The 17,091-nt window shown below is 36.3% G+C and overlaps 1 protein-coding gene across 1 annotated transcript; it reads right to left on the minus strand.

Moving 5' to 3' along the window:
• Nucleotides 1-3,195: 3,195 nt before the first annotated feature.
• On the minus strand, nt 3,196-16,475 carry LOC114314937 (TOM1-like protein 3). The gene is made up of 10 exons (XM_028261468.2): nt 16,193-16,475; nt 15,654-15,825; nt 13,204-13,282; nt 10,478-10,576; nt 10,266-10,379; nt 9,525-9,703; nt 8,104-8,185; nt 5,342-5,427; nt 5,053-5,244; nt 3,196-4,158 (listed from the first exon to the last, which is right to left on the minus strand). The coding sequence occupies exons 2-10, from the start codon at nt 15,761-15,763 to the stop codon at nt 3,486-3,488; spliced, it is 1,614 nt and encodes a 537-aa protein (XP_028117269.2). The 5' UTR covers nt 15,764-15,825; nt 16,193-16,475; the 3' UTR covers nt 3,196-3,485.
• Between the last annotated feature and the right edge of the window lie 616 nt (nt 16,476-17,091).

Raw genomic sequence — 17,091 nt, forward strand, 5'->3', positions numbered from 1 at the left:
CGCAATTTCTCACCCACTCCAACCTCTTTTGAAAGTGAAGTCATGGGCATGGAATACTCTTTATTCTCAATTTTAAATTACTCATTAAATTCTTTTTAAATTTTTTAACATAATTTAATAGTTGTATGTATTTTGAAGGATACATTACACTTACACCATGTGAGGTTTGATCTTAATACATATCACCTTTTGATATTTGGAAAATTACACTAACCCCCCTATTATTTTAATTATTTAGACGGAATGAAAACGTTGAACTCATGCACTCTATCTTTTCTTGTTTTACTTTACTTTTTCTGGTTTTTTCTTTTCTTTGCTTTACTTTTTTTTAAATATAATTTCCTCTGTTTTTTATTAGAAATTGTTGTATTTTATATAAGCAGGGGTTTTGTGAAATGAGACTATTAACAGCAAGAGTGAGGATGTAATTTCCAGAACGTCAAAGGGTGATATGTAATTAGATCAAATCTTAGAGGGTGTCAATATAATTTATCCTATTTTAAATTAGAAGAGCAAAAACAAAATCTATCTATATCAAGATTGCAAGAGAACAATATGAGAAACTCCAAAAAGCTCTATAAATTGGGTTTGTTACACATTTTATCAGCCAAATCACAATTTTAATGCTCCAACAGGCTAAACAATACATTCTATTATGTGTCATTTGCAAAGGGGCTAACCACAGTCGAAGAACTAAGAGAGACTAGATAAATATTTACTATCTCTAGGTGCTTATGTGACTAACTATAAAAAGTATTGTAAAAGTATATATTAAGGCCAAGTTTGGGAAGACTAAATAAGTGCACTTTTTGTCTTTTTAGACTAAAAAGTTGAGGTTGAGAATATGAATGTTTGGGTTAACTTTTTGACTTTTTATGGAAAAATGTGTAATAAAAAATTGTAAAAATTAGTTTGTAAGGGAAAATTAGAATTGGGAATTGTGCAGCCGTAATTGTTGACTTTTGGTGAATAGTAATGACTTTTTAACTTTTTGAGTAACTTTTTAGCTTTTTGACTTTTTTTAAACTACCCAAACTTGGCCTAACTAAAATAATAAGATAAAATAAAGAGTACTTTTTATATATTTATGGTAAGTAATATATCTCGTAGCGTTGAAATTGCTAAAAAACAAACAAAATCTCTCTCTCTCTCTCTCTCTCTGACTTGATGAAGACGATCAGAGCACGCCATCTAGAAAGAAGAAAGACCTACAAGTCAAGTAGTTGACAATTTTGTTTTGTTTATTTAAAGTAGTTGAGAATTTGATGTTAACAGAGGAAGATGATAAAGAAAGCAAGCAAATGACCAAATGATCCAACCTTCCATACTTACTTTGCCTTTCAGGAATTAAAGTTTGGTTAAGAAAAACACATATCAAAATTATTAATATGTTAATTCGTTATCAGTATTATCATTAAAAAAAATGTTACATATAATTTCATTATTATTTTTTTTAATTCACTCCTAGACACGAGTAAATAGGTCTCATGTATTTATTGATGTGGACTTTATTACTTTGTGTCTAGGAATGAAAAAAATGAGATAAGAAATTGAATTATTTGCGGTGACTTAAATAAGTGTACTTTTTAACTTTTTATTAAATATGAGTTGGGTATGGGTTGGGTTTGAAGTGATATGGTAGAGAGATGACGTGACTTAAATAGCATAGTGACTTTTTAACTTTTTTTGATTATGTCAAACCAAGCCATAGCATTGCTCATTATTATTGTTGTTGTTATTATTATTATTATTATTATTATATAAGCAACTCAACTTTTTTATTTGGGGGAAATTAACCAATAAAAGGATGCTTCCTAGAAATGCAGTTACAAAAACTGGAAAAAAAAAGATTGCAGGATAGGAGTGAGGAGAGGGGAAAAATTTTGTTAAACAACAAAATCTGTGTCTGTGACTTGATGCAGATAAGCAAAGCACGCGACTTAGACACTAAGAAAGACCTACAGCTCATGAAAGTTGACATTATTAACATTAGAAGATGGCTAGAAAATGTCCAAATGACCCCACTCTCCCAAGTCCAATCCCCCCAAGCAAATTTCCAAATCACCCCCACCCCACCATGTATATATATGTGAGTCCTCTTCATTCAGTGTAATCCAATTCAACCCAATTCATTCCTCTCTCTCTCTCTCTCTCTCTCTCTCTCTGTAGATATGGGAAAGAATATTGAGGTGGAGAAGCTGTTATTAAAGAAGGCACAACATGAACATGAACATGGTGATGGAGGTGGCAACTCCAAGTCCAACAAGACAGGCTTATTAGTAGCAGTCCCTCCAGTTCGAGGAACCATTAAGCGTCAAATATTTGCTTCCATCTTCCACGATTTCAAGCTCGCTATTTGTTTCTTTCTCTCCAACAACAACAACAGAGATAGAGACAATGAGCTTCTGTCTCCAAAGTCTCCTCTCTTCATGTTTTAATTCACTCATAGTCATTGAATATGTAAAAGTCTTGACATCAAAAAATTTCAAAATATGATAAAAAAGACACGAGAAAATTGAAACATGAAAACAAAGACTCTTTAGAATGAGGTATCATCGGGACAAAAGTAGCTAGCCAGTTTGTAATAGTATTAGAATTTGGAATAATTTATTCATGGAACTGGTATCAAACTGCATGGAATACCTGTACATTTTATTCAGTATTTAAATAAAATAATAATTATGAAATTTCAAAAAGAAAATCCTTTTTACATATCTGCATTTTCTTTTCTCTCGACTGAAAGTGTTGGAAGGCACAGACAGATATAGCCACATTTGAGCTTAACAGGCCCCGAGTTTGATTTCCTTTTTAATTGCAGCAAAGCATGTTTGCAATTCTTCAGTTTTGTTACAAAACAGTTCTGTTACTACTTTCTAGGCTGTAGGTAATTTTCAATATTATTCAACCAAAAGTGGAAACAAAAATTTCTAGGAAAAAACAGTTCAGGTGCACAACAGCCATGTTCTCTAGCATCTACTCATCATGACCTTAAAATTCAAACCCCAAATTCTTTTTAAAGTCAAGACAGAGATAGGCACAAATAGTCAAATACAAGTATATAAACATGGCAAGGCAAGGCAAGGCAAGAACTCAGAAAGAAAATTCATTTGCAATGTAATTTTCTATCACGGTAGCTCCAAGCAGCAACTTGCCATGTAAAAACTATGGTTCCCAATTCCTATGAAAAAGGCTAAATGGAGGAAACCCATTCAAAACAAGTTATATATACCAGAAAACAGTATTATACATTCACAAACTCGTATATATCCAACAAGCAGTTCATCTCCTCTCAGCTACACCAGCAGCCGATAGTGGTAGGGAAGCCCAAGGTCCCCAAATTTTAAAATGTGACTTGTCAAACCGTCATAACCCAAGTTTCCACTCATATTTATTCAAGAAAGTCTTATGGTACAAAACCTAATGAACTAGAAACAATACTCAAATCTATTACATCACAAATAATCCATACCAAACTTCACATCCACTCAAAATGACCTATTGTTGGGTTTGGAAGGCGAAGAAGACTTGGCTTTTGCAAAATCAACCAGATCTTTGAAGAGTGCGTCTTCTGGTTTCTCTTGCTTGGTTGGGGTTGTTGATCGATTAAGAGAGAGATTCTGGGTGTGCCCAACCAAGCTGTCGTAAGAGGAACCAGACCCACTACTTGATTGAGAAGCACCGCCCGGAAAAACTTGCTTTTGCTCAAAGAACTGTTGTCTCTGGTTATACTTGGAAGGTGGGGGTGGAATGCTGGTTGGAGGAGCCTGAACTTCCCAAGGAGCAGAAGGGTTGGTCATTGGTGGTTGTTGATCATCATATTTGGGCTGCCCAAACATTGATGCTGTAGGGTTTATGAAATCAGAGGGAGCAGTGGGGTTTATGAAATCAGAGGGAGGAGAGGAGGGCCGTAGTGTTGGACTTGATGATGGGATGGAGTTTGTTGTGTTTGAATGACTCACAGCAAAAGGTGTGGATCCTGATCTTCCAGAAGATCTTTCAGAATTATAGGTATCGCCACTTAGATAGTCAACCATCCCAGCATCTGTAGTTGGCTTCTTGAATGAGGGTGGAGGAGGTAGAATTGGGTTGACCCGCACTGGTTCGTTCTTAGCATAGGCTGGTTTCCGTCCCTGTCCCAGTGAAGTATCCCTTGATGACCTGCAATGATATGATTAATTAAAAACTTACGAATTAAGGACCAGAATACAATTTAATTAAAGGACCAGAATACAATTTAATTAAACAAAGGAAAGCGAAATGCACTAGAAGCATAATACTATTCTTCAAAATCTAGTGTCCTACAAGCATAAGCCTATCAATGTTGGTGAATGCAGAGTCTGTTAAAAGGATAAAAAATTTAAAAGTTCTAAATTTTTTTTTTTAATTATTTGAACATAGTTTCTATGACCATGTGTGGAAATGCTGCTTAATGCCAAGTTAGTTTGTGCGTGAAACAGGATAATGGAAGGCCATACCATTTCTGAATGTGCTTTTAGAAACATGCAGACTCAAGTACATTTAAAATCAACTTGCAACAAGCTACAAACTTGGATATTTTCCATGTAGTAACTTGTGTTTTACTAAAATTCCATAATATCCAATAAATGAGTCTACATCCGAAGAGACAGGCTAAAAGAAAATCCAATATAGGTACATCTAAATAAGATGAAATACTTCCAGAATTTATCTTCCTACATCAAAATATAACAACAACAAAACCTAACTAGCAAAACTTTGAAATTTAAAGATCACGCCAAACAGTTTCGACCATACAAGTCAATAAATCAAATATAATGGTAATCAATCAAAGGAAAAAGACCACACAGTTTCCACCCTAATCAAGTTTCAAATCGTAACTTCCCACATTCCTCAAATGAGTAATCAATCACAGGAAATGCCAGACTCGCAGGTTTAACATGTTCCAAAAAAATCTTCATTCATCGCCTATATTATTTCACATCTGCTAAAATTCAACTTATGGTTAATCAAAATATGCATATGGTACAAGCAGTCGAATTCAGGAGCTCGACAGAAACAATATGTAGAAGGTACCTGTGTGCTAGCTGGCCAAAATCATCTTCTGACTCCTCATCCTCGTGATTCACATTCACAAGAGGTGTAACTGAATTTTCAGGTGTTCCTACTCCCAAAGTAGGGGTTCCTTTTGCAATATCATCATGCCGGCTAAGAACCCGCTGCAAGTCATCATTCAATGACAACCCCTTCAATAGAAGCACTTCATCTCTAGAGTAAAACAACCATCATCGGCAATTGTCAATTTAAACCAATCAAAAACACAAAGTCACCATATCCTTGCTTATCAATATCTATATACACTTACACAGTATTGTTCACAAGAATCATGACACGCTTTTGGTATGAACGGCACTGGTCAACAAGGTCAACAATCACTTCTTCCTTAAGTCCCTGCCAAGAAAACCAGAATAACAAAAAAAAGTGAGACTCAGACAAAATGCATAACATTTCTTATTAAAACAAAATCTGCTTGCTATTTACTTATACCGAAAAGAAAATTAAAATATTTATGGATTGTTCAGAACTCAAATTTAATCACATGTAAATCTTATAAATCATTTCAATTGGATGAGGGGATCTTAATAGAAAGTTCCTCAACCCGTTGAGTAAAGAGTAAGAACATTCTGGATTCAGGCGCTACTACATTACAGACCTGACCTGCAAAAATATAGGGTTATATATATGCTTTTCCTATCCAATTGTATTAGTTTCCTATCTTTAATCCCTTGTTCTATATATGAATAAACACCTTTTTTTCTAATAACTGAACTTAAATTATTTCTATACCTCAATTAGAGGCCACACTAACAAGTCAAACTTCAACCTCTTCCTAGAATTCCCTCTTCAGCAACTTTCTTCAAATTTTAGGTGACCGTCAGGTGCGTGCTTGGGTGCGAGGCGCACCTGAGGCGCCTCAGATAGCTTAAGGCGAGGTGTTGTAGGAAAGGCATGTCTGAGGCACTTAAGGCACGTGCCATAGGCTCAGACACAAGGTGCACGCCTCATACGCTTCTTTTAAATTTTTGCTCCATCCTTATTCTTTGTGTAGTCGCAGGGAATCACAACCCCTTTAATATAAAATGTAAACGCATGCTTTGAACCCCACATATAAAATTAAAAAAAAAAACCTAGGCATTGAGCAAAAACTTTGGGATAGCAAGATGGCTATCTGGCTTTGGGATTCCTTTCAATATAGTGAATTATGACAACTTCAGGCCAATGATTGAAGCTATCAGGTAATTTGGTCCCGGTTTAAAATCAAAATCACTATGATACTATATGGTGTGTGTTCCTTATCTAAAAAAATTAAGTGAATCATGTCAAGAAGTTGATGAAGACAAATAGTATTGGGTAAAGTAAAATTGAATATTATTAGTGAAAAAATTTCGAAATGTTAGAATGTTATTTTTGTGGTTTTTGGAATATTAAATGATGTGCTATGTTGTTTGAAATTCTAAAAATATTTGCTTATACTATATTAAAATTTTGCTTATCTTCTACAACTTGCGCCTCTCAGTGGTGAGGCACACGCTTTGCCTTGTGCCTCACACTTAGGTGCCTGGAGACCTTAGCACTTCAATGCGCCTAGAGCTTTTTAAAACACTGCCATCATTAGATGCTTTGTCCTTACTCCTTACACTTGTGAATAATGTTTATTGGCAAGTGATTTTTTCACTATTTTTAAGATATCAGTTTCACTGAAAAACTATGGTCCAAGGATGACCAAAGATTCAATAAATCATATAAAATCTGGTTGTCGAGTATATATAATTCCACTACCCTAGTTCTCTTTCTGCATAAAACTATTTGGGGGATAAAAATAGAAACAAGGGGAAGAGGACTGGTTTCTCTAGAGGGTCAAGGGAGTTCAAATCACAATTAAGATTACATAGCTAATTTTCTTACATATAACAATTTTTATGGTAGTTCTTCATATCATCTAGGGCTGAGCAAGGAATCCGTGAAATCCGTAATCCGATCCAGTCCAGTCCAATCCGATAGGTTTGGATTGGTTTTTTGAATCCGTGGTTCGGTTCCGGATTGAAGAATTAAAAATCCGTAGTCCACGGATTGGTTCCGGATTGAACCCCACGGTTTCGGATTGGAACCGATCCGGACCGTATACAAATAGTCTATATTTTTATTATACATCCTTACCCATAGTATCTTCACTTATTCCATATAAAACCTAAACTCAAACCTAAACTCGTTTAATATCTTCTTTTATTACTTTTGTTTGTTAGTTTTTAGTTTTAACTTGTAATGCTCTAAATACTTATGGTGAAACTAATTTTCTTATGGTTGTTTAAATTCTAGAACAATATGTCGCTATTATAAAGACATATTGCTATTGTGGAACTAATATAGTGCTATGTTTATGTTTTTATGAAATTAAAGTGTTATATATATATATTTTTATTATTTAATTATGTGAATCCGTGGTCCTAAACCGATCCAATCCGTATTTAAATGGATTGGTTCGGATTGGTTCCATGATTTAAACGGATTGGATTGGTTCTAATTTTTCAGGAACCGTAAATAACGGATTGGTCCTGGTTTTACACCAATCCGGTCCAATCCGGACCATGCTCACCCCTAATATCATCTATCAGCAACCAATCTATATATAACTTAAAGAAATCCCAACCAGGGCTGATTGCATCCTCAATGAAGAAGATAAATTTGGCACGACAACAATGTTTAGCATCCAATTTTGAAATCCAAAATCCTTGGTTGAAACAGAAACCAGTCCATAGATAACAAGTTCGTAGAGTACTTGAAACAAATTTTGAATTCCATAAATAAGTTTTTCCCAGATGAACAACCAGGAGTTTCTCTACCAGAAACAAGCAAGGGTGTTTCAAAATCCTTGGTTGAAACTGAACCAAGCCCACTGGTAACAGTTTGCAGAGTACTTGAAACAAATTTTTTAATGTCACAAAAAAAAGTTTTTCCCAGACGAACAACCAAGTAACTTGTCTAGAGTTTCTCTACCAGAAACAAGCAAGAGACTTCATTTCCAGTTTCCTACAAGAGAATGATCTACCAAAAAGGGAAGTTTATGACCTCACGATTATGAGGATCCAAGGCACCAAGCATCTCCATTAGCACATCTGCCAGTCCCTGAGCATTTTGCATCTCTTCCAAGCTGCAACCAAAAATAAATCTTGAAATTCATGGATATGCATGCCATGGAGAAAAGGCTAAAATGGGACAAAATCAATCAGAACAGAAAAGGCATATAGCTGGACAAAGTGAGTATTGCTGATCGACTAATAGCAGAATTCCAGTGCACAACTTTAGACAATCTAAATATAAGGACTGTAAAAGGAACCATCTGCCCATTACACACTGAGTAAAGAAAGAGTCAATAGATCAGGGAAAAAGATCGAACCTCAACCAGATTAGCGAAACATAAAAATGTGTGGCAATAATTAGCAAGCTAGCATAAATTGTATATTACAGGGCCTTGTGCTAGTTGGTGAAAAGGAGCCAAGATGATTAAGACCAATCACTACTCTGCAATCAATGTATGCTTGATGACAAAGCACATTATTCCACCAGTCGCCAGACATTTGAAACCATTATCCTTCCATATCTACTTATATGAAATGTACATTTACGATAGAATGTGGGCACACAGATGCCCATAAACTAATGAACTGCATTCCCAGTACATGTCCATGCCCACAAACATTTCCGAGATGTTTCAGAAACTCTAGCACTACTTGAAGAAACTTGTCCAAAACTTTTGGAAATTTGTAAAAACTTCCTAAAAACATTTCTCATAATTTTTACAATTTTTCATGCTCCCAAAGCTTTTTTTTAACAATAATATGTATGTAATTGTTGTTAAAAATCTCTAAATATTGATTAGCCTTAGTGTTTAATTGATTGTGAAAGTATTCTAATGCTTTAGATTGTTGCTTTGATAAATTTTCTTATACACATCCTATTTGATCTTGTGTCACCTAGCATTTCCCATTTGCCGTGAAATTTTTGGACCACATTTCACGTTTCCATTTTCCATATAGTTTCCCATATGAGCAACTATGCTAAGATAAATAATTACCATTAAAAACTAATTGACATGAAAACGAATAAAATTCTAAGGCAAATGGATTGTTGAAAAGCTGATAAATTCTTAAAAGTTTAGGTTTCATATATGACTGATAAAATCAGAATGTTGGATTATTTTTATTTGCAATTTGCATGCAATTTCTTCCAAACATTCTGCAAAATACATTCATCATTCTAAGATATTGATTGGAATCAGATGCTAATGCTATTCAGTGCATGTGTCCTATAATGGGATCTGTAAACGAACAGAAAAATTTTACAGAAAGAGTCATGCGTCCTATAATGGGATCTGTAAAGGCAAACAAAATTGGAAGCCAAACAAATCCAAGAATAAGTTGAAGAACACATCTTGCTGTGCTGGAAACAAATAGACTGGGATATGAGATTCAACTTTTAAGTAATAATACCTGAGTCCAGAAGCATCAGACTGGAGAGACGCCTGCACAGCAGCTTCCTCATATGCTGAAGGAGGAGGGTATTCTGAAGCAGGGTGACTAATCGGAGGGTGACTTATCGGCTGGGTCTGTGGAGGAGTAAATAAAGGTACACTGTTTTCTTCTTTTGGAGGAAATTCCACTCCAGCAGCCTGTCAATTGCATTATAATAGCTAACTAATTGAGTTCAATCAATTCTAGAGGTGCTAAAGAAATAATTTCAAACATGAAACAGAAACCTGGAGAAATCACGATTTTGACCAAGAATAGTCCAAGTAGTTCGGATAAATTTAATGACTAATATACCACAAGTGCAAAAGACCATAAATTAACGAAAAATTGTAATTCAAATCACAATACAAACAAATCTTTTCAACACCCCAAAAAAAGCATCCATCTTTTTTTTGAAATTGAAATTACCAAGCAGGAAGTGGGTGAAGACTGGTATCATGCTCCTGAAGAGACTCAAACCCAGTCATATTTTCATCATGCTTATATCTTTCTTCCTTGGGTAGAGTAGAGAAGTTCTTGCAATCAGGAAGATATAATGAGTGATTTTCTTTTCATAACTTGAAAGTCACCACAAATAAGTGTCATCAATTACTTAAGTGAAAGTGAAAATGAAAATGCAGGCCCAGATATAGGGTAATAGATATGTTCCGACAATGAACCTCGTGCAACGTAGGCAAAATAAAGAAATGATTAACCGTCTACCTTGAGTTCATTATATGCGCCATAATACTGGGGATACCTTCCCCTGGGTCCCCCCAATGCTTCTTGCCATGTATCTATCAAAATTAATATCTTCTCCCTTATATTCAAATCAGGCTGTAGAATGAGAATCACAAGGTTAAATTAGACAATGTTTAAGTATCTCAATGGAAAAAAGAAACAAGAGATATCAAATGAAAGAAGATAATCAGCACCTTCTTCTTTACAATTTTGACCATTTCATGTAAGATATCCCGCTCAACAATTTGCTGGAAAATAGTCTCCACACAGTTTTTACTGAGAGTCTCCAATACCTAAATCAGAAACTTCCAAAATAAAACACTGCTGTGGGGCAATAATGCGCCTAAAGAGTAACAACAAACAATACATACAATAAGTGGCCCCATGAATAACTCAAATGCTGAGATGTCAAACCAAACACAAGTTACACAAGACATGGAGAACAGAGGATTGCGAATCTGATTTACAATTCTAATTTTGCCTATAGCTAAAGCCAACTTGCTCATCAGGAGCAGAGCCTGCTACGGATTGCTAATAAACTGGAGCCTACGTATATAGTACCAAGCTACAATATATTCAAAATCTCACTGAATGAAAAAACTGATTTACCAGATGCTAGAAGACAGATTAGTAGCAGGCAATTTCAGGCAATAAACTTTTGTCGTGTACCAAATTCTAAGCTATGGATGGCACGGTAGAAGCTTAAACAACTACAACAAAGTTGAACACAAGCACAAAGTAATGCGAAACAAACAAGAAAAGTTCTTTATTGAAATCAAAGCTAAGATGCCTCAATGTATATACCATCCCAAGGCGATGCAGGGGCTCTGATACCAACTGACGCAAGGAAGTGTGCAATACAGAAATGATGCAACATGATCAACACAAAACATGTTACTAATATTGTGTCTAGTCTAAGAATACCCAAAATATGAAACCTTCCTTGAACTATTGATTCTCACATAGAATGCCAAAGCTTCTTTAGATCTGTTGATTCACCACAAATATTGGGAAGGCATCAACGCCTTTGTTGATTCCGCAGAATACCAAAGAGTTTGTAATAGAAAGAAAAACCCTCACACCTAATTTTTATTAATAATCAAAAACACATTCTATTGAGCCCTAAGGCTTACAACCTTATTTATGATAATAGAATACTCCTATTATGACTAGCAAACAAGAAGTTAAGTAATTTCCTTAGTAAAAAAAAATTAAATAAAGAAAAACAGAAAAATTACTGAAAGTAGAAATTTAAGCTAAGATTAAATTTAGATACTAAAAGTGAAAAAACTTGCCAGAACAAGCAGCGTCAAAAACAAAAATTCCTAAGTGGAGTTGTTGCTAAAACCAACTTTTCTTGAAACAGTAAAAAACATGAATTCAGAAGACTGAACAATGGAGTTCGGTCAAAAATCAGTTTGGTTCACAGCAAAGCTGTGAATTTTGCTCATTGGATCGTTTCAAATCAAACAATAGTTTTTCAAGCAATGTTGGCTCAAGCCACAAGTTGCATCACAAGGTAATAACAATAATAATAAATCACCTTTGAACAGATTATATTTTTCCCACACCAGGATTTGTTAATGAGACAAGAATTACAAAAGCCGAAGCCATGACAGCACCTCCAACATGGCATAAGACTAAACAACTTTCAAACTAAAAAAAAAAAAACTAATAAGAACCACTACAAAACATTAAAAAGCACTAATGATACAATGTAATACACATATTTGAGAAAACACTTTTTAGATTAATAATAAAGAAACATATTCTATGAATTTTGACTTTAACCAAAATATATAAAAGTCCTAACAGACCACTAAAACCCACATTACGAAAAATAATAATAATATAAGAGTTACAAATGAATGTTTATGACTCCATAAACCAAAGATGAAATATTACTTCCAATGAAGGAGGAAGTGTGGAAAGAAAATGAATACAGAGCATGCAAGTGGCACACTGTCATAACCCAACCATAGGCATGGCTTGTAATGTGCCAAAGAAACATGATCATAAAATGATACTGGAAGCTCAACACATGGCAAAGGCGTTCCCATGCCTGGTGCTTCTACATGGATTAGTGATTCCTCAACATGGACTAATTAAAGGAATACCTAATTTCAACCAAAAAGAAGATCAAAGGTGGGCATCGTCATAATACAGAAACAAGGTTTATGTTAAATTCTCGGCAAGTCTCAACTTGGGTGTTAAAAAATGCATATATGAAGATAGACAAAAAGCTTTTCAGCCTTCGCTTTCACCTTGCAATACGACTTCATGAAATACGTTGTAAAATGAAAGTATTCCATGTTGCTGCAAGATACGGAGAACTTCTCGCTAACTAACAATCTGTGTAAAGAAGCTAACGACACCATGAATCAATTGTGGATGAAATGATCAGTAGCTGGAAAGAAACAGTTACTACTTTTGGTACATCTTTGTTTGGGATTCAAAAGGTTGTGCTAAATCAGTGGCTGAGGTCTGAAGTAGTTGGAACTTGGAAGGGGGTCATATCAGTAGGAATGTTAGATAGGTAGAGCAGATGGTGCCATTTTTGTCTTTGATGATGCCTTTTGAAGGAAAGCAGCAGGTGCATCTTTGTAAGCTCCTCTTTTTTAATTTTTGTTTCTCAAACAGAAATTCAAGCTTTTTAATTTATGTTTTTTAAAGTAATGAGGTTATAGGTTTGTGTTTTGTTAATTTTTTTTTCATTGTTGGTCGATGCATGTGTCATGTGTGCATGGGATGTAGCCACCTTTGTGACTCTAGCAGATATCCTTTACCCATCAAATATAATAAATAAAATAAGTATCAAATACCACATCATGCCTAACTGATTGCCAGTAAGATTCATGATATTAAACATAACCATGGCAAAGACCACTTCCATGAGAGAGAGAGAATACTGATTACTGACAAAAAGAGCAAGTAGCTGTATTTTAGGACTTTTGCTCCCTAGACGCTTCTTGAGTAGCTTCAATGCATCCTTTGCTTGACTGCAATTTCAATCCAATTTAACAACAAAAAGATAATAGAATCATTTAGTGCAATTGTTACATTAAAAAAGTTAATGGGTCAAAGGGGAAACAAAATAGACATGCAAAGTATCCTTTGCTTGCCAGCAATTTCAATCCAAACCGATAACAGAAAGATAACAGAATCATTTCGTGCAGTTATTACATAAAAAAAGTAAAGGGGGTCAAAGGAGAAACAAAATAGACACGCGAACTTACAAGTTACAATATCCAAATATTTAAAAAGCATGTATCTAAAACAATTTAATCAAAAAGAAAAAAGCATAAATCTATTTCTAACATAGAAGACCCAGAATAACATCACATAAGTAACTGCTTAACAATGCTAAATCATTTAAAACAACCAATTATTTCAGAATCCTAATAATATTTCTAATAATAAATAAATAAGTGGAATACAAAGTTTTTAATCCAAGTCTGCCTCAGTCAGGAAACAACTCCCACTTCTTAGAGAAAATGGAGCAGCATAATCTAGAGATGCAATTTATTGATGAGCAATACACGTCATTTCCAGACTTAAGGCAGCAAATTTTCAACATATCTGAAACAATTATCAAAGCAACAAGCAACTTATTACACTATATCTATAATAGATACATGGCAATGGCATTATTACCTCAACTACAAAGAAATCAAAGACTACCAGTAGAATGCTTTTTAGTCAGCACAAACTTTAGGAGAGACAGCAGATGCTGTTCTGCAGTGTAATATATGATAGCTAACTGACCATCTGATGCAGCAGACTTGGCTCGGAATGACATTTTATTAATATTTTTTTTGATAAATAAGTTTGTACCGTATTGTATTACTATTTTAAAAACACCCTAAGGGTTCCAACATGTTCAAAATGCATCAAAGAAGCTCAATGGAAAAATTGAACTCAACTATAAAAACTACAGGGCAAAAAGAGGATTCACAAAAAAGATCTTTTATATTGCTTGACAAGTCTACCCCTGGCCGTTAGTAGGAATGGCAACGGGACGGGGCGGGGCGGGGGATCACCCTCCCCGTCCCCGATCCTTGACGGTGAAAATGTCCTCGGCCACGGCCCCAATGGGGAACCTATGACTGTCCCCATCCCCGCCCCCAACGGGGATCGGGTTTCCCCAACCCAGAAACTCCCCCAATCCAAATCTGTTTCAACATTCAAAACACAAAACACACAGATACACAAAACACATACAGATCTATAGTATTTTCTTATTTTCTACAATAGATAGAAATTATAAATGAAATTTACATGTATACAGATCTATAGAAATTATAAATGAAATCAGATCTATAGATAATTACCCAGATCTATAGTATAATTACAGATCTGAGATCTCTGTGTAATGGCGACGACGGTGACTCAACGGACAGGAAGAGAGAGGGCAGCGACGAAGGTAGAAGGGACGGCGAAGTCGACGGAGGTAGACAGCAACGCCGGCTTCGCAGACAGTGGCGGCTGTGCTGCGGAGACGGAGAGAGAGTAGAGGGTAGAGAGAGTAGAGGGTAGAGAGAGAGTGAGAGAGAGGAGGGGTCGGGGCCAGCAGCAGTGGTGATGTCGCGTCGGTGAGAGAGAGGGGGGGTCGAGGCCAGAGAGAACAACGAGAGAGAGAGAGAGAGTTGAAACGAAAGAGTGAGAGAGTTGAAATATGTGATACACGGTTTGGTTTTATATATATATATATATATATATAAGGGGTATAAAAGTAATTTTACTTCGGAAAAATTCAGGGACGGGGCCGGGGATCGGGCCGGGGCTTAAACACTGATCACCATCCTCGGCCCGAAATAAATCGGGGATTGATTTTCAGATACCGTCTTCTCCCCGTCGGGGGTATTTTTCGGGGAAAAACCGCTTAAATCCGGGTCAGGATCGGGGATCCTCGTCGGGCCGGTTTCAAATTGCCATCCCTAGCCGTTAGTTGTGGGGCTGTTGGATATGAACCCTAATCCTTTCCAGCAGCTAAATTCTAAATATCCAACAACCACACACTTCGGAAACCAATCCCAAAACTTGCTCTTCTCATATAAAAACCTTAGAAACTTTCCGAAAACCTAAATCCACTACAAAACGAATTGTGGGCGACCATAGTGCAAGTTTCTTAAAGCTATCCTACATTAAGGACTCATGAAGATTTTAGTCGGGGTGTTAGCGGAATCTAAAGCTATGCAACAAAAACTACCCATGTCTTGAAGGTCTGAAACTTCCATTACAATTGAAAGTAATCACTAAAACAAAGAATACATTCACTTGGTGTCAAACTTCAGAGCCACCAATAGACATAATACTTAAGGCATCTCATAAAAATCATAGCATAGTTGGTTTAAGTAAAAGAAACTATACCCAGGATCCATGTTTATTATATCACATAGTTCAATGTTTATAGCCCAATCTGGACCAATTAGCATGTCACTTGTTGCCCTCTCAACACAAGCTGCCGCATTATTAGCCATATCTGTCTATTGTCTGCACCTTCTCCTGAGCCCACCACCCACCTTTGATCTTGGTCACAAAACTGCCCAAAGCACCGATTTAAAGTCACACACATATATATATATAGAGAAAGAAAAACAAGAACATGTACATCTAAATGTGCCCGATGAGGAAACAAAGAAAAACCCACGAAAGATTGACCAAACAAGAAAAGAAAAAAAATGGACTGATCGAAATGTAACGAACATGAACAAAAGAAACCTCTAATTCATGAATGTAAACAGAAAAAATCGTAAGAATCAACGCTTGAAAACCCCAAATTAGTCACAAAACCCAACAATTCCACAAGAATTAGAGCTTCTAAAAACAAAATTAAATCCACAAATAATGATATCACTCGCAAGAACCCACACAAACAAACTCCAATTCAAAAGTAGAAAGAGACGAACCCAGTTCAGAAACGAATCGGCAATTGTCGAATCGGAGAGAGAATTCTCACAAGAACGATTCAGGATCTTCCAAGTCGTACCTGTCCACAACAGCCACACCCCAGTCTAGAGCGAGAGTAGAGAGAGAAAGAAACAGAGAGAGTCGGTCTATATATATCGCGATATAGAGAGAGAGAGAAAAAGGAACACGGGTTTGCAAAAGGGGTATTCTTCTGTTTTTTTTTTTTCTTTTTTTTTTTATTGAAAAAGGAAGGGCGCATTCACTTTGCGTCAACCATTGATTATAGAATAAAAAAAAAAATTGTAAAAATATATAGGGTATCTTTGGTAACGTTTACGTGTTTTTAATTTATATTTATAAAAATTTTATAAATTGATTTTTATTTATTTTTAAAAAAATATAAATGACAAACGTGTTTGGTAATTGACAAAATGTTTAAAAAAATTTTAAAATATAAAAAAGAGTGAGAAATGACAAGTGGTGGCAAGTGACGGCGGAATACGGTGGTGGAAAGTAGTGACGGTAGGTGGTTGGTGGTGGGTGGGTGGGTGACGGTGGCGGGTGGTAGCGAGTGGGTGGTAGCGAGTGGGTGGTAGCGGGTGGTGGTGGCAGGTGGGTGGCGGGTGGTGGTGGCAGGGGGGTGGCGGATGGCGGGTGGTGGTGGGTGGTGGTGGCAGGGGGTGGCGAATGGCCGGTGGTAGTGGGTGGTGGCGGGTGGGTGGTGGTGGCGGATAGTGGTGGTAGGTGGGTGGGTGACGGTGGCAGGTGGTAGCAAGTGGGTGATGGTGGTGGTGGGTGGTGGTGGCAGGTGGGTGGCGGGTGGTGGTGGATGGGTGGTGATGGTGGGTGGGTGGGTGGGGGACGGTGGCGGGTGGTGGGTGGTGGGTGGTGGTGGTGG

Source organism: Camellia sinensis, chromosome 3 (genome assembly GCF_055761805.1).
Source record: "Camellia sinensis isolate YWXY chromosome 3, ASM5576180v1, whole genome shotgun sequence".
Classification (NCBI taxonomy): Eukaryota; Viridiplantae; Streptophyta; class Magnoliopsida; order Ericales; family Theaceae; genus Camellia; species Camellia sinensis.

What these genes read in the sequence shown, in the direction of transcription:
- LOC114314937 (XM_028261468.2), bottom strand. Translation starts at nt 15,763, where the DNA reads ATGGCTAATAATGCGGCAGCTTGTGTTGAGAGGGCAACAAGTGACATG. An exon ending in TCAAAATTGTAAAGAAGAAG is followed by an intron (nt 10,380 to 10,477) that starts GTGCTGATTATC and finishes CTCATTCTACAG; the next exon opens with CCTGATTTGAATATAAGGGA. An exon ending in TGGATCCTCATAATCGTGAG is followed by an intron (nt 5,428 to 8,103) that starts GTCATAAACTTC and finishes TTTTCTTGGCAG; the next exon opens with GGACTTAAGGAAGAAGTGAT.